The sequence below is a fragment of the Magnolia sinica genome, chromosome 3 (genome assembly GCF_029962835.1).
Source record: "Magnolia sinica isolate HGM2019 chromosome 3, MsV1, whole genome shotgun sequence".
Lineage (NCBI taxonomy): Eukaryota > Viridiplantae > Streptophyta > Magnoliopsida > Magnoliales > Magnoliaceae > Magnolia > Magnolia sinica.
In genome coordinates, this window is record NC_080575.1 from 20,488,385 (window position 1) to 20,509,242 (window position 20,858).

Consider the following 20,858-nt stretch of genomic DNA (forward strand, 5'->3'; position numbering starts at 1 on the left):
CAGCTCACCACTGTGGTGACTTCAATCAAGCCAATGTGCATACAGGAAGAAAAACTCCAACAGCTTCATCACGGAGAGGAGAGCCAACTAACACCGAACCGAAGTGTTCCGTATCCGTTATGATACGGCCGTAAAGGCCGATACGTACAGGTAATGGTTGTGACTGCTACGCGATACGGGGGTAAAACAGGGTAGTTGATTTTTTGGAACTGTATCGGCCGTTACGGGGCATAATGACCGTTACCCCCGTATCAGTCGAAAAATGTCTTTTTTTATGTAAATTTATTTTTTCTCATTTTTTCACTTTTCTTATTCCAAAAACTTTCCTACATCATTATACAGTAGATTTTGACTACTCGTACTACAGTTTTTAAGATAAAAATAGTAGATTGAAGTGATTTGGGCAAATAGAAGCTCCAATGGTTTTTTTTTTTTTTCAAAAAATTGAAAAGAGAGGTATATATGCATTTTTTTTATTTTTTTTTCCGATTCTAATTCTAATGCTTGGTTGTAATGTGTAAATATTAGAGACATAACTAAGTTCATAAATTCACTAGACAATCCAATACAACACTCTCACTTAAGAGTGGACTATTATGCTACCATAAGCATTTTCAAAACAAAAAATGAATACAGATTTAGGATATTTACATTATTATAGATTTTCAAGATATTTTTTGTCAGTTTTTTTTTGGGCAAAATTTTTTTGAACCGTTATGGGGGTCGTAAAGGTCGTTATGCTCCCCATATTGGCGGTTACTACCAATACCCGTATCGGTAACGGTGGTGACCCTTACGGCCACTGTTACCGATATGGAATTCCTTGTGCTGAACACTACTCCAATGATACCCAAAGTAAGAGTCATTCACTTAATAATAATAATAATAATAATAATAAAAGTCATGGCCAGACATGCAGGCACACCAAAGTAAAGTGCCCATGTAGCCACTGTGATGAAAAGTTGGCCTAGGTCACTGCTGCAAGTTGCAACAATTCTTCCTACTAGATGCTGATGTTGAAGCGGAGATCCAAGGACAAAGCGACCCAAGGGAGATCAAACCTTGAGGGCAAGGTTCTTTTAAGGGAGGTAAAATAATAGAATCCAATAATAATAATAATAATAATTAATTAATTAATTAAAATAAATTCTCAGTTGCAAAGGAATTGATCATATGATAGGGGATATCCGAATCATGAATGGATCCTATCTTTGGGATAATCTGAATCGTAAATAGATCCTAGGCTTTTCTATATATTTACTTGTTATCAAATAATAATGCAAAGAATGATTCTCATAAACCATTACGTGTCTTCCACACTAGGAGGTAGATCCCCTTCGAAAAGGATCGGGCACTCTTCCCTGCTACTGGAGCAAGGACCAGATGACACGGTGGGCTCCCCGCCAGATGCACGGATTATATGCCATTCACGCATGACCAATAGGCACATTTATCAGCATGTAGAGGTAAGTGTGGCAGTGGCCAGCAAACCACCATTTCAATACAATTTGGCATGCATCCAAACGCATGGTGGGGTGTCATGCAATCTGGGTCGGCCCACATGGGTGGCTTACTGGTTTTCTGCCCCAAAACAACAGTTTAGCCCGTATCGACCACTTAAAAGAAACACAATATCATTTTGCAAGAAAATCATTCTACCTACAAACAGTTCATGTTATATCCAAACATGCAAGAAGGCAGATAACAAATCGGTATGTATTACAAGCACCTGGGTGCATGCGAGTGTCACCATTTTAGTTTGGAGATGCAACACCAGAGCCAGATATACTTTGCTGTTTGGCTATTAATAGTGTAGTAGGATGCTTTCTTCTTCATTTGCTTCTTGTTGAATAGGATCCATGTTAGACTGCTGCCTTTGAACTGCTGCCTTTACAAGGGATGTTAGTACAGCGACAAACGGGCCTCCCAGAAGCTTCCCATCCATTAAATCCGCGTTCCAAAACCACCACTTTCTTTATCCCTGCATCCTCCTTCATTCCTGAGAGATAGTCTGCAAACATGCGTGCACATGATGGGCCCCGGACCTACAAAATCACCATTTTTTTTGATGTTGTCAACGTGAATGATAAGCATGCAAGTGAATTGTCACAAGCTCATTACATCTCCGGTGCGGTACTCCTATCAGCAGATATGAGGTTGTATGACAAGATCTACCACTGTCCATTGGTGCATGATTCCCCATTGCATGTGAAATGGGATTCCAGCTCAATTCTCAGAATCCCAATTTGAATGAGCATATTCCTACCCACCACCAATGGGCAGGGGAGAACTTTGGAACAATATCTAGCGGTCATTTGGCAGCTTAGATTCAGATTTTTACTTCAGAATCCAAATCCAGAATTTCTGAATCTCTTAGATTTTCAATCTGTCAGTTGTGTCAAGCAACCTGGATTTTCAATCTGTGGAATCCAGAAACTGCATTTAGCAACCTCAATTTTCAAGCTGCAACTCTCCCCTTTCTATAAAAACTCAACCATTGGGGAGGATTGCAAATCCAACAATTTGCGAGCCAGATTTTTTTCTTTTGAACCATTTTTCATTCCAAGAAAACAAAAAAAAAAAAAAAGGTTCAAAATAAGGATTTGAAATCTTCTGGGCAAAAGCCAGGTTGCCAAATGTGAGAAAACATGATGCAGCACACGTGACTTGTGTATAGGTGTAGATGGGCCTAGTACAACACAAATGAGAAAACATGATGTAAGACGGAAGAATTGAAGCAACAAAACTTGACACCTGACCTGATGTGTCAGGTTTGAAGTGAAGTCAAACATGGAATTTCAGGTAGAGTCACACCACCAGTAGTAGGAGCCACAAACCCGAAATTTGATCCTAATGTTAGTGACCTCGGAGAATGTGTAGTGAAGCTATGATACCAAATTGATGCAGGATGAAGATGAGATGATGCAGTGCAGGACAATTAGCCACTTGCTCTAAAAGCTTGAACTGATAGAGCATGACGAATTAATCCCTTTATCTCATAGCCCAGGCCCCACATCTTATGGGTTAAGACCTCGGTCGAACCTCCCTTGTGGGCCCCAAATCACATGGGTACCACCTCACACGAGCCACCCGCCTCACACGGGCCGCCCACCCTGAGTGTGCCCCTGCATCCCACAAGTAACGCCACTCGAGCCCGGTGTGAAAATGCCCATGCATTAATCACCCCCGTTGAGGAGTCTCGAACACGAGACCTCTCGCTTTGGTACCATTTTGATGCAGGACAAATAGCCACTTGCTCTAAAAGCTCGAACTGATAGAACATGACAAATTAATCCCTTTATCTCATAGCCCAGGCCCCACATCTCATGGGTTAGAACCTTGGTCGAACCCTCGTGGGCCCCAAATCACATGGGTACCTCCTCACACGGGCCGCCCACCCCGAGTGTGCCCCTGCATCCCACAGGCAACCCCTTTCGAGCCCGGTGTGAAAATGCCCCTACATTAATCACCCCCGGTGAGGAGTCTCGAACACGCGACCTCTCGCTCTGACACCACTTTGATGCAGGACAATTAGCCACTTGCTTTAAAAGCTCGAACTGATAGAGCATGACGAATTAATCCCTTCATCTCATAGCCCAGGGCCCACATCTCATGGGTTAGGACCTCGGCCGAACCCCACGTGAGCCCCAAATCACATGGGTACTGCCTCACATGAACCACGCGTCTCACACGGGCCACCCACCCCGAGTGTGCCCTTGCATCCCATAGGCAACCCCACTCAAGCCCGGTGTGAAAATGCCCATGCATTGTGAGATTGAATCCAAATTGAGAGAAAACAAATAATAGATTGTTCATACCTACTTCGGAAATTGTAGATCTCCATTGCAAGAATTCGCTCGTATTCATCATTAAAAAAATATAGGAATTAAAGTTGTAAGTTAAAAAAGAACTAGGCAAAACAGTAAATCTAAGACATCACACCATTGGAAAATATAGATCTACGGCATCACACCCCACAAAATTAAGCAATCATAGGTTTAGAAGAAGAGTCTTATTAAAACTAACCATGTATCTCTATACTATTCGCTCATATTCATCATTAAAAAAATATAGGAATTAAAGTTGTAAGTTAGAAAAGAACTAGGCAAAACAATAAATCTAAGGCATCACACCATTGGAAAATATAGATCTACGGCATCCCAACCCACAAAATTAAGCAATCATAGGTTTAGAAGAAGAGTCTTGTTATTGTCAAACTAATCATGTATCTCTATACTATAATGGTCTAGTAAATATAGACCATCATACTTTGTTTTCCCAACTTGGACATGACTCCAATTGTTACTTGCTAAACAAGGTTTTAGAATAAAGATCTCCACTAATTGGAGTTGAAATATGAAACTTATCAACCAAGAGTCTTAGCCATAAGACAAAAAGATAAAGTGAGTCCAGCATTTTGTGATTAGAATTGTTTGATTGGTCATGTGGGCACTGTGGGACAATCGGACCACTATTTAAGTCATCCGATTAATTTATGGTCCCCAAAATCAATAGCTCTGGCTCAAACATGGCCCTGCAACCAAGTGGGGCCACCCCTGGCCCTACATCTAATGTAAATCAATCAATAGGATATATATATATATATATATATAGAGAGAGAGAGAGAGAGAGAAACTAGATGCATCGGTAGGATAAAAACGCAAAGAAAGCTTTTCTTTCATCCGCTATTTTATCTCGCTCTCATTAATCTCTCTTAAATTATCTTAAGACACCTAGTTACCAAAAAATAAAGAACCACTAAATAACCTAATGATAACTAGGAACTCTCACCAAAGCAACCAAAAGAATCCTAACATCACCAATAAACCAGCCCGAAATCTACTAAATCAGGCACTTCCTTAAAATCCCAACTAATAAACATGTGGGACCTTATTAACAACCAATCGCAAGCCTTAGAAGGCAAATAGTTTTAGTCATAGGACCAATACCCAAATCACTAACAATTAACCGCAAGAATTGTTTGTATAAAAGGCCCCTAAATCCTTCTAAAAATATATGGTAACCCTATTACTAGATCCCAAACAAAATGCTGCAATTCTTCTTCACGTGTAACCTTATGGGGGCCCACCTAAATGTAAGGTGTCTTATAGGATTAAAAAAAAAAAAACACTAGACCTAACAGCTATTAACGAAGATCTAATTCCCAATCAAGAGTAGGAACCATCAGTTAGATTTTACAGTTCATCCGATTTATCGTGGCCTATTTTTGCACTTCATAATTCCCTCTTGATTGGTTAGAAACTCGACCTCGTCTTGAACAGCTGTATACATCCAGAGATATTGCCTGCTTGTATCTCATATAACCATTTTCAGCTTTAGCAGGAGTTGATGATGAAGGCCTACTCGTCAGATCGGTTGATCGCCGTTAGATTCCACAACTTTGTGCGTGTAGATTTTTTGAATCATCCCTGACCTAATTTGCTGTAGCAGCTTCCGTTTTTCCCATACATCATGAACTGCCAGCTCAGAATGTTGGTGTATGATCAATGTGTTCATAGCTTTTTATTTTTTATTTTTGAAATGTTCATAGCTATATACCTGACCATTTATATATTCATCAGTTCTGCTATCATACCATCTTCAAATAATACCTAACAATTGATACCTGTTAATCCACCAATTAATGAATGTGTGATACAGTGGTATTGAGATGATGGCAGGGAGATGAGGAAGGTGAAGGAGTGATGATGTAACCTGCAACCCCGCTCTAATACCATGTTCAAATAAATGGTCACTGATATTAAAAAGAGAAACGAGAGAAAGAAAAGAAGAAAATGCATTGCTTTATTAGAATGGGTACATGAGATGGCACTTACAAACTTCTGAAATCTATCGAGGAGATTCCTAGAATATCTTGGGGGATTCAAGATATCTCCTAAATCTACTCTAGAAATCTCCTAAATCTACGATATTAGAATTCACATCTTCGAGGATTCTAGATCCTGCTAGATTACATTTGAAAGTTATCTAGAAGATTCTAGAAATATCAAGTGGATTCTGGAATCCTATGAGATGAAAAATACTCCAGCTACCACTTGCCAATGTAGCAAGGAATAGGAATTGGGCCCAAACTGGAAAATAATTAGAATATGGATTTACATGCCAGCTTTTTAAGGTGTGTTTGTATGGAAGTAAATGCATGTAAACGAAATGAAATGGGAGTAAATGGGTATGTAAATGAAATCCTCTATAGAAGAAAGGATTTGGAACTAAATGGGGTGAAATGCCTTTTTGACCTCCCTTAGAGAGTCACACAAGTAAACAAAGGTGGTGCTACGCACATGTCCGCCTTGCACATGGCATGTTAATGATACTCCAAAACAATTCAATTACCTGCTACATCACTAAAATCACACCAATAGAATGATCCAAACCATCCAAGGGTTGGCCATCTAAATGGACAGTTAAAATGCGTTGGCAAGTTGCTTGCTTGTGATCCTTACGTTTGTGACCCACTCGAGGCTCAAAATTTTCTCATTTTTGGCTAAAGTATATATTTCAATGGGCTTTTTACAATCATTTTGTTAAATATCACATATGTACACTAATTTGAGATGTTAAAGCTAATTTAGGATATCACATGTTCTTTTGAATATATTGAAAATTTCCAATGCATTTCAATTCCTCCCATTTACCCCCATCCAAACGGAATATTTGGATTTCAAATGCATTTCATTTACTCCCATACAAACACAACTGAGTTAAGCCATTTACTCCCAATTCATTTACCTCCAATTCCATTTGCCATTTACCTCCATTTACAAGCTCCCAAATGAGCCCTACTGTGTGGAACTTGAATTCAAGGAACCACTTTTGGGATTTATAGGAGATAGAAGACAGAAAATGAAATAAGCAGATAATAAATCTAGGGCATCAGACCACTAGAGTATAGATCTAGAGCATCACACCACATGAATACAAATGGACCATAACAACCATAAATTAATCCATCACCAATGTTGACAAAATCCTACGATTTATGATTTGAGTCGAATCTTAAGCAAAGTGATTTGAATCGCTTTTTAAATAAATATTTTTTAAAAAAAATTTTGAATCCTACGATTTACAATTCAAACCCTGATTTATGATTCGAATTATACTTTTTCTCTTCTATTTTAAGCTTCACTTGGCTTTCATTTTATGTTTTTGAATTGGTGGGGGCTTTAAGAATTATTTAGGGAAAAAAAAAAACTTTCAAAAGAAAAAAGAATTGTTTAGAAAAGGTAAATTATTTTATTTTGCTCTTTATAAGAGATTAAATTATATATATTCTCTTCAACGTTAAATCATAGAGCTCTTTTTTTAAAATGATTTCTTACATCTTAACTGGTCAAAACACCAAATTGATGTATGACTAATATGGAATGTTCTTATGGATGGTTACAATCATGTTAACTTATATGTTATTGTGGAAGGATGGTTAGAAATCAAAAGATCTTTTTTCATCAGTCTACAGAATCAAATGTTGCTCTTCCAATGTGATCCTACATTCAAGAAAGTTAACAAGAACATAAATTATTAAAGGATCCTTGTATGTTTTAAGGAAAATTTCTTGAAAGACTTAAAGATAAGAATCCATTAATACTATCAGGACATGGTATTACTTGGTGCATATTAATGGCAAAAGGATGACTGCTGAGTTTTTAAAATTTTTCTGATTTATTTATATTTTTCATATTTTTAAGATCATAAAAAATCTTACGATTTATAATATGAATTGCAATTCGTTGCGATTCAACCCCTATAACGATTTGCGATATGATAATGATTTTGACAACATTGTCCATCACAAGCTTTAAAGGGAGGAGTCCTTAATCATCAAATAACCACATAGAACTATATACTATGGCATTGAATATAAAGCAGAGTGGACCATTTTTGGTAAATATCATAACAAAGGTAAAGTATCTTTTCTTTTCTTTTTATTTATTTATTTACTATTATTATTTGCATATTTCCATATTCTTTTGTTGTATCTATATGTATAGGCCCTAATTGACCAAGTCATGCTTGATTTGTGTTCAATTAGGACACATTTTTGGTTGACTTTCAGCTGGTCAAGCTGACACTGCCCGATAGATAGCATTCTTACCAACGAATTGCCCATTGCAGCAGTGTTCATAATGTCAGTATCACTGCATGTTTCGCTGATCAAGGATATGGAAACATGTATTGATACCGCTGATAATATCATCGCTACCTGGAAATGTTTCGCTAATTGAGGGAAACGTGGAGAAAAAGGTGGAATTTTGCAATGACACTTCAGGAGATGCTAACATACATCCATCAATTTATCCATCCATGCATAAATACATACTTACATACAACATACATGATCCATCATCCACCCATTCAACCATCCAACTATCCATCCATCTATAAACACATGCATGCTTATATTTATAAGCATGCATGTGTTTAAGAGGAAGACATCATCCATCCAACTATCCATCCATCTATAAACACATACATACATATATACATATATATGGGTGGAAATCTCAAATTATTGGTAAAATCATAAAAAACCAACAAGGATCCCAAATATGTATCCTCTTTTTGGTTTTGGATATGTGACGGTGTAATGCTGATAATATCGGTATTGCCACCCTGACGATACCGAAACAGCTGGAAAACATGAGATTTCCTAGTATTGACGATAATATCACTGATATATCCATATTGCTTATGTATCAATATCGTGATAATATCGTCGTTTCACTTGAAGTATAAATGCTTGGCGTTGGCAATATTGGCGATATTAACGCCTACTCAAGTAGGCTCCCAGAAACAATGGGTAATTGCTGAAAAATAGAAAATACAATTTTTTTTTTTCTTTTTTTTTTGGGGGAAATCTCATGGGGTGGATTTCAACTATATATATATATATATTTATATATATATATATATATATATATATATATATATATATATATATATATATATATATATAGTTGTTATAAGGCCCTATTGGGCAATGCGTCCCATATCACATAGGCGTCGGCCATCGACCCATACCGTTTATGTAATAACTTGGTCATAAGGCACCACCAAAATTATATTGTATACGCACCGGCTAATAACATTACGTAATACTTTAGTCACAGGGCACCCTTCTTGTCATTGATATATGCTCCTAGAGATTTCCAAGGCCTATGTATAGGGAAGTCCCCCTCATTTGGGACTCACTCATCAAGTTGTAGTAGTCTCTCATTTAGTGCCTTTCCCATTCCAATTTTTTGCGTTCTCGTGAGTTCTCTTACATCCTAGCTAATTCCTAGTGTAGAGAAATGAATATAAGGCTAGAACATGATTCCAATCCTGAACTAGAAGTCTAAGGCGACTCCAATCATGAACTAGAAGTCTAAGGTGAGACACCCAAAACTTTAGTTTGGGCTTTGTGACTCAGTTCATTATCCTCTTTATTATTCTTTACTTTTCTTTTCTTTTTCTTTTTTCATTTTTTTTTTCTTTTCACTTTCTAGCCTACCAACCTCCACATAAATCTCTCTTAACTCTTGTTCAACCAATCCTAAGTGTCATCGAACCCATAACCTAAATTTTTACCATCCCCTTAATCCGTCTTGCATTAATTTTTGGTGTCAAAAAATTTTGCGCATCTACTGGAAGATTAGGCGTTCTGCGGATCTACTGGAAGATTGGGCATTGTCATGACGAGTTTAGAGAATCTCTACTTCACTAAAGAGTTCTCACATTCTAGAAAATTCGGTGGTATCTGATGGAGTTGAAGGTGGTGGCGAGGAGGTTGGAGGCAAAGAAGATCAAGTGCCAACCTGACAATCAACTGCGTCATTTTCAAGGAATATGGGTCGTGAGACATGTGGCAATTGTAATGTGGGACTGCTAAAGAGGAGTTTATGAAGGACTTCCAAAGGATCCTCAATTAAGGGAGATGCAGGCCACACGACTCCTTTGCCAACGTTAAAAAGAAAGTCGGCCTCAACATTGTTGATTTTTATGGAAAACTGAATTTGACAGCATTCCTTGGTTTGTTATTGTCAGTGGATTATTTTTTATTGGAACTCGATGCAAAGGAGAAAGTTTGATTTTTATTTTTTTTTAAGGAAAAAAGAAAAATGGAAGGGGCCAGCATTTTTGTGGTGGCACTGTGTGGACAACCAACTCTTAGATCAGACCAACCACCCATCGACACATGGGATGAGATGGAGGTCAAGATGGGGCAACAATTTCTACCTGCAGACTAAAAACACACGTTGTACACAAAGTTATTTTTTCCTAAAACAAGGTAAAAATTCCGTTGATGTGCATACCAAAGATTCCATGAGTTAACCAATTTGGAATCGGGTTTGAGACGGGAAGCGAAAAAGGTGGCAAGATGCAATGCTGGAATTATTGTGGAAATTCAACACAAAATTGCAGCCACCCACAAATGGAACTTTGATGAAGTGTATCGGGTCACAGTTAGTATTGACATGTACTTGAAATTAGGTCTTCTAGGCATCTGGAGTTTCAAGCCGGGCGGTATTCTAGTGCCAGATTCTAGTGTGACATGGGCCTTCCAAATATCAAATTAAAGGTTCATCTGACCAGCAACCAAAGAGCATCAGATTTTCCTAATTGGGGTGTCACTTTGCCTTTGTTTTCCCCACAAAAAATTTACAGCATGGTGAAGAAGAGCCAAAACAAAAGCAAGGAGAAGAGGAAGCTACTGATGTCTATGAAGCGAAAGATGATGATTGCGTTGAAGGGTTGAATGAAGGATGGGTTGTCAGGCCACTATTAACAGCCCCAAAAGAAGAAAACAAGAAGGATTGGTGTTTGAACTTTGAACAAATATCTTTCATATCTGTGTGTCATGCTTTCGTTGCTTGTGTACCATTATAATCAACAGGCAGTAGGATGAGCATCATGTCGCAAGAGCTTGTGGATAAGCTTATGCGTAAGGTAGAGAATCCATGAACCAAGCAAGATTCATGGTAAACGACTCTTTTGTTCCTGTAAGCCATTGTTGCTTGGTTAGTTTTTCTTAAGTAAAGGTTGTGAAGATTCCATTTAGTGTGACATTGCCCCTGTGGAAGTTAGCCATATTTTGCTTGATAGACCACAGCTGTTTGATAATAAAAAAGTGTACAACAATGGTTATTACCAATACCTACTCGTTTCTCTACACTAGTCACAAAAAGACTTTGATTCCTACAATGGAATTCCACCCCTGAAGCACTAGAACTGCTCACCTTGAGTGAAGTTGAAGAGGTCAGTCCAGAGAATGGAATCATCTGTGCTTTTAAGACACGTGAAAGAAAAGAATTTAAAGAGCCTACGAAAGAACAGTCACCTACTCCTACTCGAAAAGGTGAGGACACTTATGGATTTGCTAAGTACATTGATGAGATTTAGGACAAGGTTTTAAAGGAGATTGCTCTCAATACAGAAACATACAAAACAAAGGCTGACGCTCGTCATTGATTTTCCCAGTTCAAGGAAGGTGACATGGCAATTCAGCCCCATCTTCAACAATGAAGATCTTACTGCTTACTTTGGACATCAAATGGACAAAGGGATAGAAGAGCATAACATTCGACTACACCAATGCCTAAGCAGAATGACAACGAGATTGAGGATATGCTTGATGACCAGTTAGCTTAAATAACATGGTGGTTATCAGAATTTCCTAGTCAATGGAAAGGGTGACCATTGCTGCCCATCAATTTCAACAGTTGATTAACATCGATTTAAGCTGACCTCGAGGAACATCAACCACCCAATGCGGTTGCTTGCAAGCCTGAGTACCTAGGGACTATCCAATATTACTAAAGAAAGGAAGTCATTAAAGAGGGTGTTAACTTGAGAAGGGCAAGATGCATGTGAACTTAGGAAGGATGATTTCCAAAAACAAGCGGCATTGGAAACTAAGTTCCATAGGAAGATGAAGTGATTACATAGAAAATATAAAGTAGTAGATTTTCTAGATTAACTAATAACCATATATAGCTTCTTTAGCAAGTTTCCTACTCTATAAAAGCCATGTACTAGTTCTCCTCTAAGCATGAATGAAAGAGAATGAAAATTTCTAGCACTTTCTTACTTCCTTGGTGAAGAGACCAATAACCCCTTTCAAAAGTGAGACATCTATGGTTGATTGGTGCGACTCCAATAATCTACTAAAAATCTAAGGTGAGACACCAAAAACTCTAGTCTGAGCTGTGAAACTCAGCCCATTATCCTCTTCTTCTTCTTCTTGTCTTTTCTTTAGCTTTCTGATCTACTGACTACGAACTACCACATAAATCTCTCTTCATTCTTTTTTGACCGGTCCTAAACCTCATCTAACCCAGAACCCAAATATTGGACTACCCCCTTAACATATCCTGCATCATGAAGGTTGAGATGCCTAAGTTTCATGCAGATCTTCAACAACTTGATAACTTTGTAAATTGATTAGTGTATGATCTCCATGAGGAAGTATCATAATGCCAAATGGCATTTTTGTTTGACCTAGCAATGATATTGGTGGGACCCACTTTTGGTAGCCTAAGGCATTCATCTAGTGGGCCACATCCAAAGATGCCTCATGCATCAATATCTTCCATATCAAATCATCCTAGAAATCTGATTGGTAGCTCATAAATGGGCAACTATAACCACTATTCCGTATTTAACATCAGCTCTGCCGGTCGATTAAGATCATATGGCAAAGGAGACTTCTAGGGCATTTCCAATCCACACTGGGCACACTACAGGAGCCTTTCAACTATCACAAAAAAGGTGGGTCCCACACTTCCAATTTGTTGGGCTAGGAAAATTGCTTGATCTACCACCATATATTTTCCTCCACCCACAATCTTCCTCACAACCAACAACAAAGTAAGGAAAAGGGAGGAGATTGAGAAAAGGAAACAGTATAAAAGAAATCTTAACAAAATAGAGAAGCAAAGCAGTGCAGCTGACTGGACCTGGCTTAGGGCACAGTGGAAAACAAGAGTGTCCTTCCCCTTGACTTGTTGTAAGAGTTCAGGGATTTTTTCGGAGAAGGTTTCACTCGCATAGTGAAGGGAACCGGCTATGTGTGCATCGTAGCTTCGCTCGTCATCCCTGCATCAAAAACATACCACAATGACCATGAAGATGATGATCATGATCATGATGGTGCCAATAATAATAATAATCACACAACTTCAGCAAGCATAGGAGACACCAAGAAATCATGCTCATGAATATCCCAACATGTAAAATGGTTGGCGGGAATCTATAAAATATTTCATATTGAGAATACAATCCCATTTTGAAGAGCAATAAGCTTCGCACTTGCAATTTATGGATGGGGGGAATTACATGCCAGACTGACTCTCAGTGCGCACTATGAAATAATAATAATGTCGATGATGACAAAGGAGCCACCATTAATTCCCACTCTTTGTAGTTACCTACATCTGCTTTCCATTCAGGGAATGGAAATAGTAAAAGTGTACTTCTCAATTCCAAAATAGAAACAGCTGTATGCAAATCAATCAGGGCTGGCGTAGGCATCAATTCCCTAACAACAATAGGGAGCCACTATTTACACCCACCTGATTGACTTGCCAACAACCATGTTCCATTTTGTGAATTACAATCGTACTTTTTCCAATTCCATAAATGGAAATTGCTCACAGAAATCGATGGATGTATGCAAATCAATAAGGGTGGGTCACAAAAACACGAGGCCACATTTGGATGTCGAACTGATCTGAATTGCGAGAATTCAATTCCATACAATGAGCAAAACACCAGAGTGAACTGCATTTGCTAGCCCCCAAATCAAAACACTATCACTCAAATCCAATTTGAAATGCAACAAATTGCAATTAGAGGCTTGGTGTCCATAATTAACTATTGAGCCACCTCTAGAAATTGTAATCCAATTTATTGAGCATCCGAACACACCCCAAACAAAAAATCCCAAAAAAAAAAAAAAAAAAAACAAACAAAAAACAAAAATCAACTCCTATCACTCAAAATCCAATTTAAAGTGCACCCAATTGCAATTAGAGGCTTGGTTGCCACTATGAATTAGAATTGTGCCACCCCCAGTTTGGTCTTTTCCCCTATTGATAATTGAGGCAATTGCAATACAACTTGATTGAGCATCCAAACACAGCCCAAAAGAAAAAAAAAAAAAAAATCACAAACATGACCACTCGATTCCAATTTAAAATGCACTCAACTGAGATTAGAGGATTGGTTTCCATCATGAATTAGAATTGTGCCACCCCCACTTTAGTCTTTTCCCCTATTAGTGAATTGCATTTCAATTGGATTAAGCATCCAAACGTACTCCAAAAGAAAAAATCACAAATCCAATTCGAAGTGCACCCAATTGCAATTAGAGGCTTGGTTGCCGTCATGAATTAGAATTGCCCCACTCGATCTTCTCCTCTATTGATAATTTAACGGAATTGCATTTCAACTTGATTGAGCATCCAAATGCACCCAAAAAAAAAAAAAAAAAACATAAACGCCGTTGTGTCGAATCCAATTTGGAAATGCACCCAATTGAGATTAGAGAATTGATTGCAATCATGAATTAGAATTGTGTCACACCCATTTTGGAGGTTTCCCATATAGTAATGAATTGAATAAACTACAATTCCACCTGATTGAGCATCCAAACGCACCCCAAAAGAAAATTTTCAAATTCAATCACTCACCTGACATCGATAACCGCCAGTTTGGGATGTCGGTTAAGGCTTACAAGTTGAGAAGCCGTCATGTAAGATACCATCCTTGGTCTTTCTTTCTTTCCTTCTTTCTGCCTTTTTTTTTTTTTTTTTCTATTTATTGGTGGGCATATCGGCGAAACTCCTGTGATAGTTCACCACCATTTTGAAAACCGTCGCAAAACGGTTGTGTCCCTCGATGGATTCGGATTCGGTAGTGACCCGTTCTACACGATGTCGGTACTGGTCGGTAGTTTGGGGCCCAACATGATGTATGTGTTTTATCCATTCCGTCCATCTATTTTTTTCCAGCTCATTTTAAAGAATGACCCAAAAATAAGGTAGATCCGATATCAGGTGGACTACACCATAAGGAAACAGCGCTGATTGAATGGCCATCATTAAAATTTTTTCTTAAGGCCCACCGTAATGCCTATCTGCTATTTAACCTGCTTATACCTGAACGAAGGGAAAACACAAATACCACCTTGATCCAAAAATTGTGGCTCTTAGAAAGTTTTTAATGGTGGGCGTTCAATCCGGACTATTTCCTGTGGTGTGGCTCACCTGAGATTTCTATTTGTCTAATTTTTAGTGGAATGACATAAAATAATATGAAAAAAGTTGATGGACGGAATGTATAAAATAAATACATCATTTCGGGGCCCACAGAACCAACCGGTACCAACCTCGGTGCCGAAGGGTCGCGTAGGCATCGCTTGGAAACGGATTGGCTACTCCCCCGCCACATGCCAATGGCTGATGGTCGGTGCTACGTTGGCCCCACCATGATGTATGTGTTTCATCCATGCCGTCAATCTATTTTTATGGATAATTTTATGGAATGATACCAAAACTAAGGTATATTCCAATCTCAAGTGAACCACATTAAGAAAACAGTGTTGAATGAATTTCGACCATTAAAAACTTTTTGGGGGCCATAAAAGTTTTGGATCAAGGAAATCTTTGTTTTTTCCCTTCATCTGGGTCTGTATGATATAATCAACAGATTGGATGTCAAATAAACAGTACGGTGGGCCTTAGGAGGATTTTAATGGTGGATATCCAATCACTATTGTTTTCCTGTGGTGTGGTCCACTTAAGATTATATTTCTATAATTTTTGGTATCAACCATTAAAATGATGTTTAAAAATGGATGAACGGAATGGATGAAGCAAAAACATCATGGTGGGCCCACAAAGCACCGACCATCAGCCACGGTGATGGTAGCAGGGGGAGTAGCCAATCCGTTCCCGCATCGCTAGACCTCCTCCGGATGAGAAATTTACGACTGTCGACCCCACCTTTTATCCATTGGATATTCTTGAAGGAATACAAACTTAACATACACACTTAGACCACGGTGATGGTACGGACGAAAAATTCCAGGACGAAAGATACCCCTCCTTTTCACATAAACGGATTGGCTACTCCGCCTGCCACCTGCCAATGGCAGATCATCGGTGGCCTGTGGGCCCCACCATGATGTATTCTTTTCTTCAGTGCCGTTCATATATTTTTCCTCATTTTATGGTATGAGACAAAAAATGAGGTATATACAAATCTTAAATGTACCACATTACAGAAATAGTGTTGAATGAGCGTCAATCATTAGAAATCCTTCTCTAAGTCGGGGCTCACTGTAATGTCTATGAGAAATCTTCCCCGTCAAAGTTCATTCATAGGGTCACGGAGACCTAGATAAAGAGGAAAAATAAATTTCATAATGATCCAAAACTTCTGTAACCCCTAAAAGGGTTTCAATGGTAGACGTTCCCCATTGCCTTTTACAATGTGGTCCACTTGATAGCTAGATTTGTCTTATTTTTCATCTCAAGCCTTATGTAACGTCCTAGAAAAATCCGTACAAAGACCTAAGTACCACCTCGGGCAGAAATCACTCAGGACCAAATCCTCTGGAAATTAGACGAAATTAACTATGTTAAACTAGATTCGCGGTGAAATTAGCTTGAACTACTTTAAATACGAACTACAAGACCCAAAACTTGTAGAATCATTAACGCTATATTAACCTGAAATCTATGATCAATCTCTAAACCCGGTTGCTCTCGAGAGCACGCCGAAACTCCTTATTGGACCTGGACCGCACGTCGAAAGTCCGATTACCGCGAAATTATACGGTTATGACCGCCTTACTGGGCTTGACTACCATCTCAGAAATTAAGTCCTAAGAGTATCCAGAAACGCACAACTTGAGTCCAGAGTGAAGTGTGTGAGAAACGCGAATATATTTAGGAAATGAACTAAGACTTAAGTAAATTGAGTCGTTTCACTTGTAGGCCAAATCTAAGGATTCAGACTGTCGGAATCTCACCCAATTATACCCTCGGATCAGGAAAAATTTTCAACACATGTCAGTGTACTTGTGGCCCTGATCGAATATCGGTGACCGTTGAACTGAAACTAGTCCTCCGCGGTCGATCTATTAATCCGATCGGACCGAAAACTTAACTCGACTTAGATCCAATGTCTGGAAGCTTAAGTCCGACCGCACGCAGAAAATGGGCCTCCAGAAGTGCTCCGTTGGACCGAAACAGTCCGTCTTTGGCTATAACCCAAGTATACCATGGCCCTGAGGCCATTCCCATCACTTCTGGGCCTATATAAGGGCCTTAAACCCTCTCTCTCTCATTCCATACGAATTTGAAAAACCCTAAGAGAGAGAAGAGAGAAGAGAAGGAAAGAGAGAGAAAGTGAGAGAGAGAGTCGGCATTTCTTCCTGGGATTCAATCCCATCACTACATGGGCTTAACCACCACACCTGTATCGCTTTTCCAGCGATTCCAACTCCGTACTTGGGTAAGAAAACCTAACCTTAATCTGTTTAAGGGTTTCCAATAGTATAGGTGATGAAATAGCTAACATATTTCATGCTATAGGTTATCGTTATGCCGTAGACAAAGGCTTAGTGTTTAAATTGAGTTCGTTAGAAGTCTACCGGCGAAAGGTGCGGACTATAAACGTTTAGGTTATGGTTTTCAAGGCTTTCAATGTCAGTTAATGATTTATGACTGACTTGATTCCTGTCGCATGTGCTTAGATGCAATGATTTCTGTTTATTACATATACTATGAACTATATTGAATATAATGTATTCCATGTGTTTGTTGAAATGTTTGAATGAATATGGAATTGGAATTTGTGCTTGCTATGATTACCTGAGTGAGAGTACGTGATTGTTGTACTTGTGGCAACTTCTCGTGAAAGGATTTGCTATAATATATGTTATAACTAATTTATTATATGTATGTTGATACGCGTAGTCTAAGTGTTTGATAATATGTCTGAATGAGAAAATGTTTGATGAGAATTGTATTTAATAAGGGTGTTGAGATAACATTTTCAGCTACCTTATCTATATGTATAGTTTCCTTCATGTGACCTAAATTCCGAGTATGAAATTTATGGATGAAATACAATATATGGTAATATGTGCAATGTGTTCGATGAAATGCTTGAATGAGATTCGTATTGAGAATGTTTGTTAAATGCCTATATGATTATCACATGTCTCCATAAGATACATTTGAATATGATTAGGACTATTATATAGTCCAGGCAATCGGTAACAATTCCTGTTTGAGTGATCGAGCTAGTCTCACCACATTTGATGCATTCGATGAATCTGAGTCGTACGATGATTGTCGACAATGGTTAGCGCTCCATGTCGATTAATTTAGCGTATGCTCATACCAATCGAACTTGTCAAGTAACCAGATTTGCCTACTATGTGTTCACCATATATGGACGCTACTGCTTGAACTTAAGGTACCAAACTTACCAGTGAAAAGTCCGTTTAACCTTGGTACCTCGATCCGCTAAGACTCATGAGCTGGATATGGTGGTATGGGACACCATGGTCGAGTTGTCGGCCTATGCTGGGGCAACAAGCCTCTCCGTAGTGACCAGTGAGTAACCCAAACTCTTGAGCCGAATATGGTGGTATGAGATACTGTATTCGAGCTGTCAACCTACGCTGGCGCAGCCTGGTTGTGGTCCCTAGTCGGGTCGGTGACAAGCCTTCGAAGATAGACTGTCAGTTGGTAGGACGTTAGTAGAGTGACCTCAAGTATGAAACAGGCCTACCCCGGTGCAGCCTGGCTGTGGTCCCCCAATCGGATTGGTGAATATAGCCTTCGAAAATAGACTGTCAGTTAGTAGGGCGTTGGTGGTAGTGACCTGAACGTGCCTATCGTATGTAATTAACTAGGATTGATGACCCTCAATATTGGATCAATGATATAAAGGGTGGTACTTAGCTTCTTAATCCTGATGTATGAATAAACCTAAGTAAGAACCTAGCTAATCACGTGCATGCACCGCATTACGTGTGCCTTTGGCGTAGCAGATCAAGCACTGAGGAAGGGTTGCATGCCGCGATCGTGAGATGAAGTCCCTAAGGGAGTGCAGGCGAGGGTATGTATCATTATTTCATATCATTCTTGCATTAATAAGAGTACTTAGGACCTGATTATTGTATTGCGTTATCATTACTGCTTGACTGAATTGATAACATATTAACCTTTGCTTTATTGTTCCACTGAGTTAATCACTAACTCCCACATTACGGGACGGTGTTTTAAACACCAACCAGACCCTGTTTTAGTTTTAGATGATGACGATGTTTGCGAAGCGGAGTCGGACTTGTATGATAATGAATAAGGTTTCTCCTATATGCAGCTATCAGGCGGGTCTATGTAGATCATGTTCTGATCAACGGGGTTACAGGGATGCTGATTAGATGCCATTACACTTGTTATTTTGCACCTTTGGAACACCCATGTATCTTCATTTTGTTCATTTTTGGAGTATAAATGTATATATTTAACATGGAATCATGTTCACACTCTGGAGACTTACAACAATTTATATATTTTATATATTTATCATAGTCTTCCGCTTACGAAAGTTAACTGTCTCTAGAGTATGATATGTTGTTTTGGTATAATCTCACTCATGTCTGCTACACTAATATGAACAATATTCAATCATCATTATCTATGCTGCATAAGTAATGCGTTGGAACTCAGGAGCTGAACTTCTGCTCGACCCCCAATTTTTAGGGCGTTACACCTTAATACGAGTTGGCCAAATAGATGGACGGTTTGGATATAACACATACCTCATAATGAGACCCACAAAAATCGGTGGGGATTACAACAGGAAAAAAAGAAAAGAAAAAGAAGAAGAAAAAAAGAAGAAGAAGAAGAAGAAGAAGAAGCCAGCGAGTTCGGGTCGACCGGGTTGGGACCCGATCGACCTGGTCAGAGCTTGGCCTATGGCTACAGATTATAACCATAGCCATAACTATAGTGCTATGCACTTTTTTTTCTTTTTTATTTTTATTTTTATTTTATTTTTTACATGGAGAACATTTTCCCCCTTACATTTTTCTATAATACATAATTATGTAAATATGTATATATATATATATATAAGTATATAAAAATATATATATATATATATATATATATGTATATATATATATATATAAGTATATAAAAATATTTTTCTATCTTTTAATTCATTTCGTTGTCTATTTATTTAACAAGCATATCTCCTAAATTAGAATGATTTACTTAACTTACCACATATGATTTTGGGGTAGGAGAAGCTAATTTAGCCAACCAACCTAGTTATTTTCCAAGATTCCATCGGGTCGATGGTCGAAAATCCATTTCATTCAGTTTGTGGTCAATTTCAATCACTTCGCGGCAAACTGGAAATTCAATGGGGCAAACATGAAATTGAGCGAGGCAAACATGAAATTCAGTGGGGCAAACTAGAAATTCAACGGGGCAAACTAGAAATTGAGCAGGGCAAACATGAATTTAGGGCTGAAAGTCGGGCGGGTTAGTTCGGGTTGGTGCTCAACCCTAACCCAACCCAAGGTTCCTATACCTAAACCTTGACCCAACCCAACCCAATCTTGGGTTGGAAATTCTCAACCCAAGCCCAACCCAAGAGGGCTCGACGGGTTGATTGGGTTAGTTGAGTGTATACGTGCTAATATTTTCGTTATTACATTAGTTTATTATGTTTCAATATAAGACTTATTTTTTGTATCTATGATTTTATTAATTATTTGTGATTATTCATCATAAAGAACTTCATTTTTTTTCTTTAAAAAAACAAGC

At 38.5% G+C, this 20,858-nt stretch overlaps 1 protein-coding gene across 1 annotated transcript; it reads right to left on the minus strand.

The window, feature by feature from the left end:
• Window positions 1-1,617: 1,617 nt before the first annotated feature.
• Window positions 1,618-14,850, minus strand: LOC131239668 (arsenate reductase 2.2). Its single transcript, XM_058237500.1, has 3 exons — window positions 14,691-14,850; window positions 12,957-13,095; window positions 1,618-2,045 (listed from the first exon to the last, which is right to left on the minus strand). Exons 1-3 carry the CDS (start codon window positions 14,762-14,764, stop codon window positions 1,863-1,865), a joined length of 396 nt encoding a protein of 131 aa, XP_058093483.1. The 5' UTR covers window positions 14,765-14,850; the 3' UTR covers window positions 1,618-1,862.
• Window positions 14,851-20,858: the final 6,008 nt, after the last annotated feature.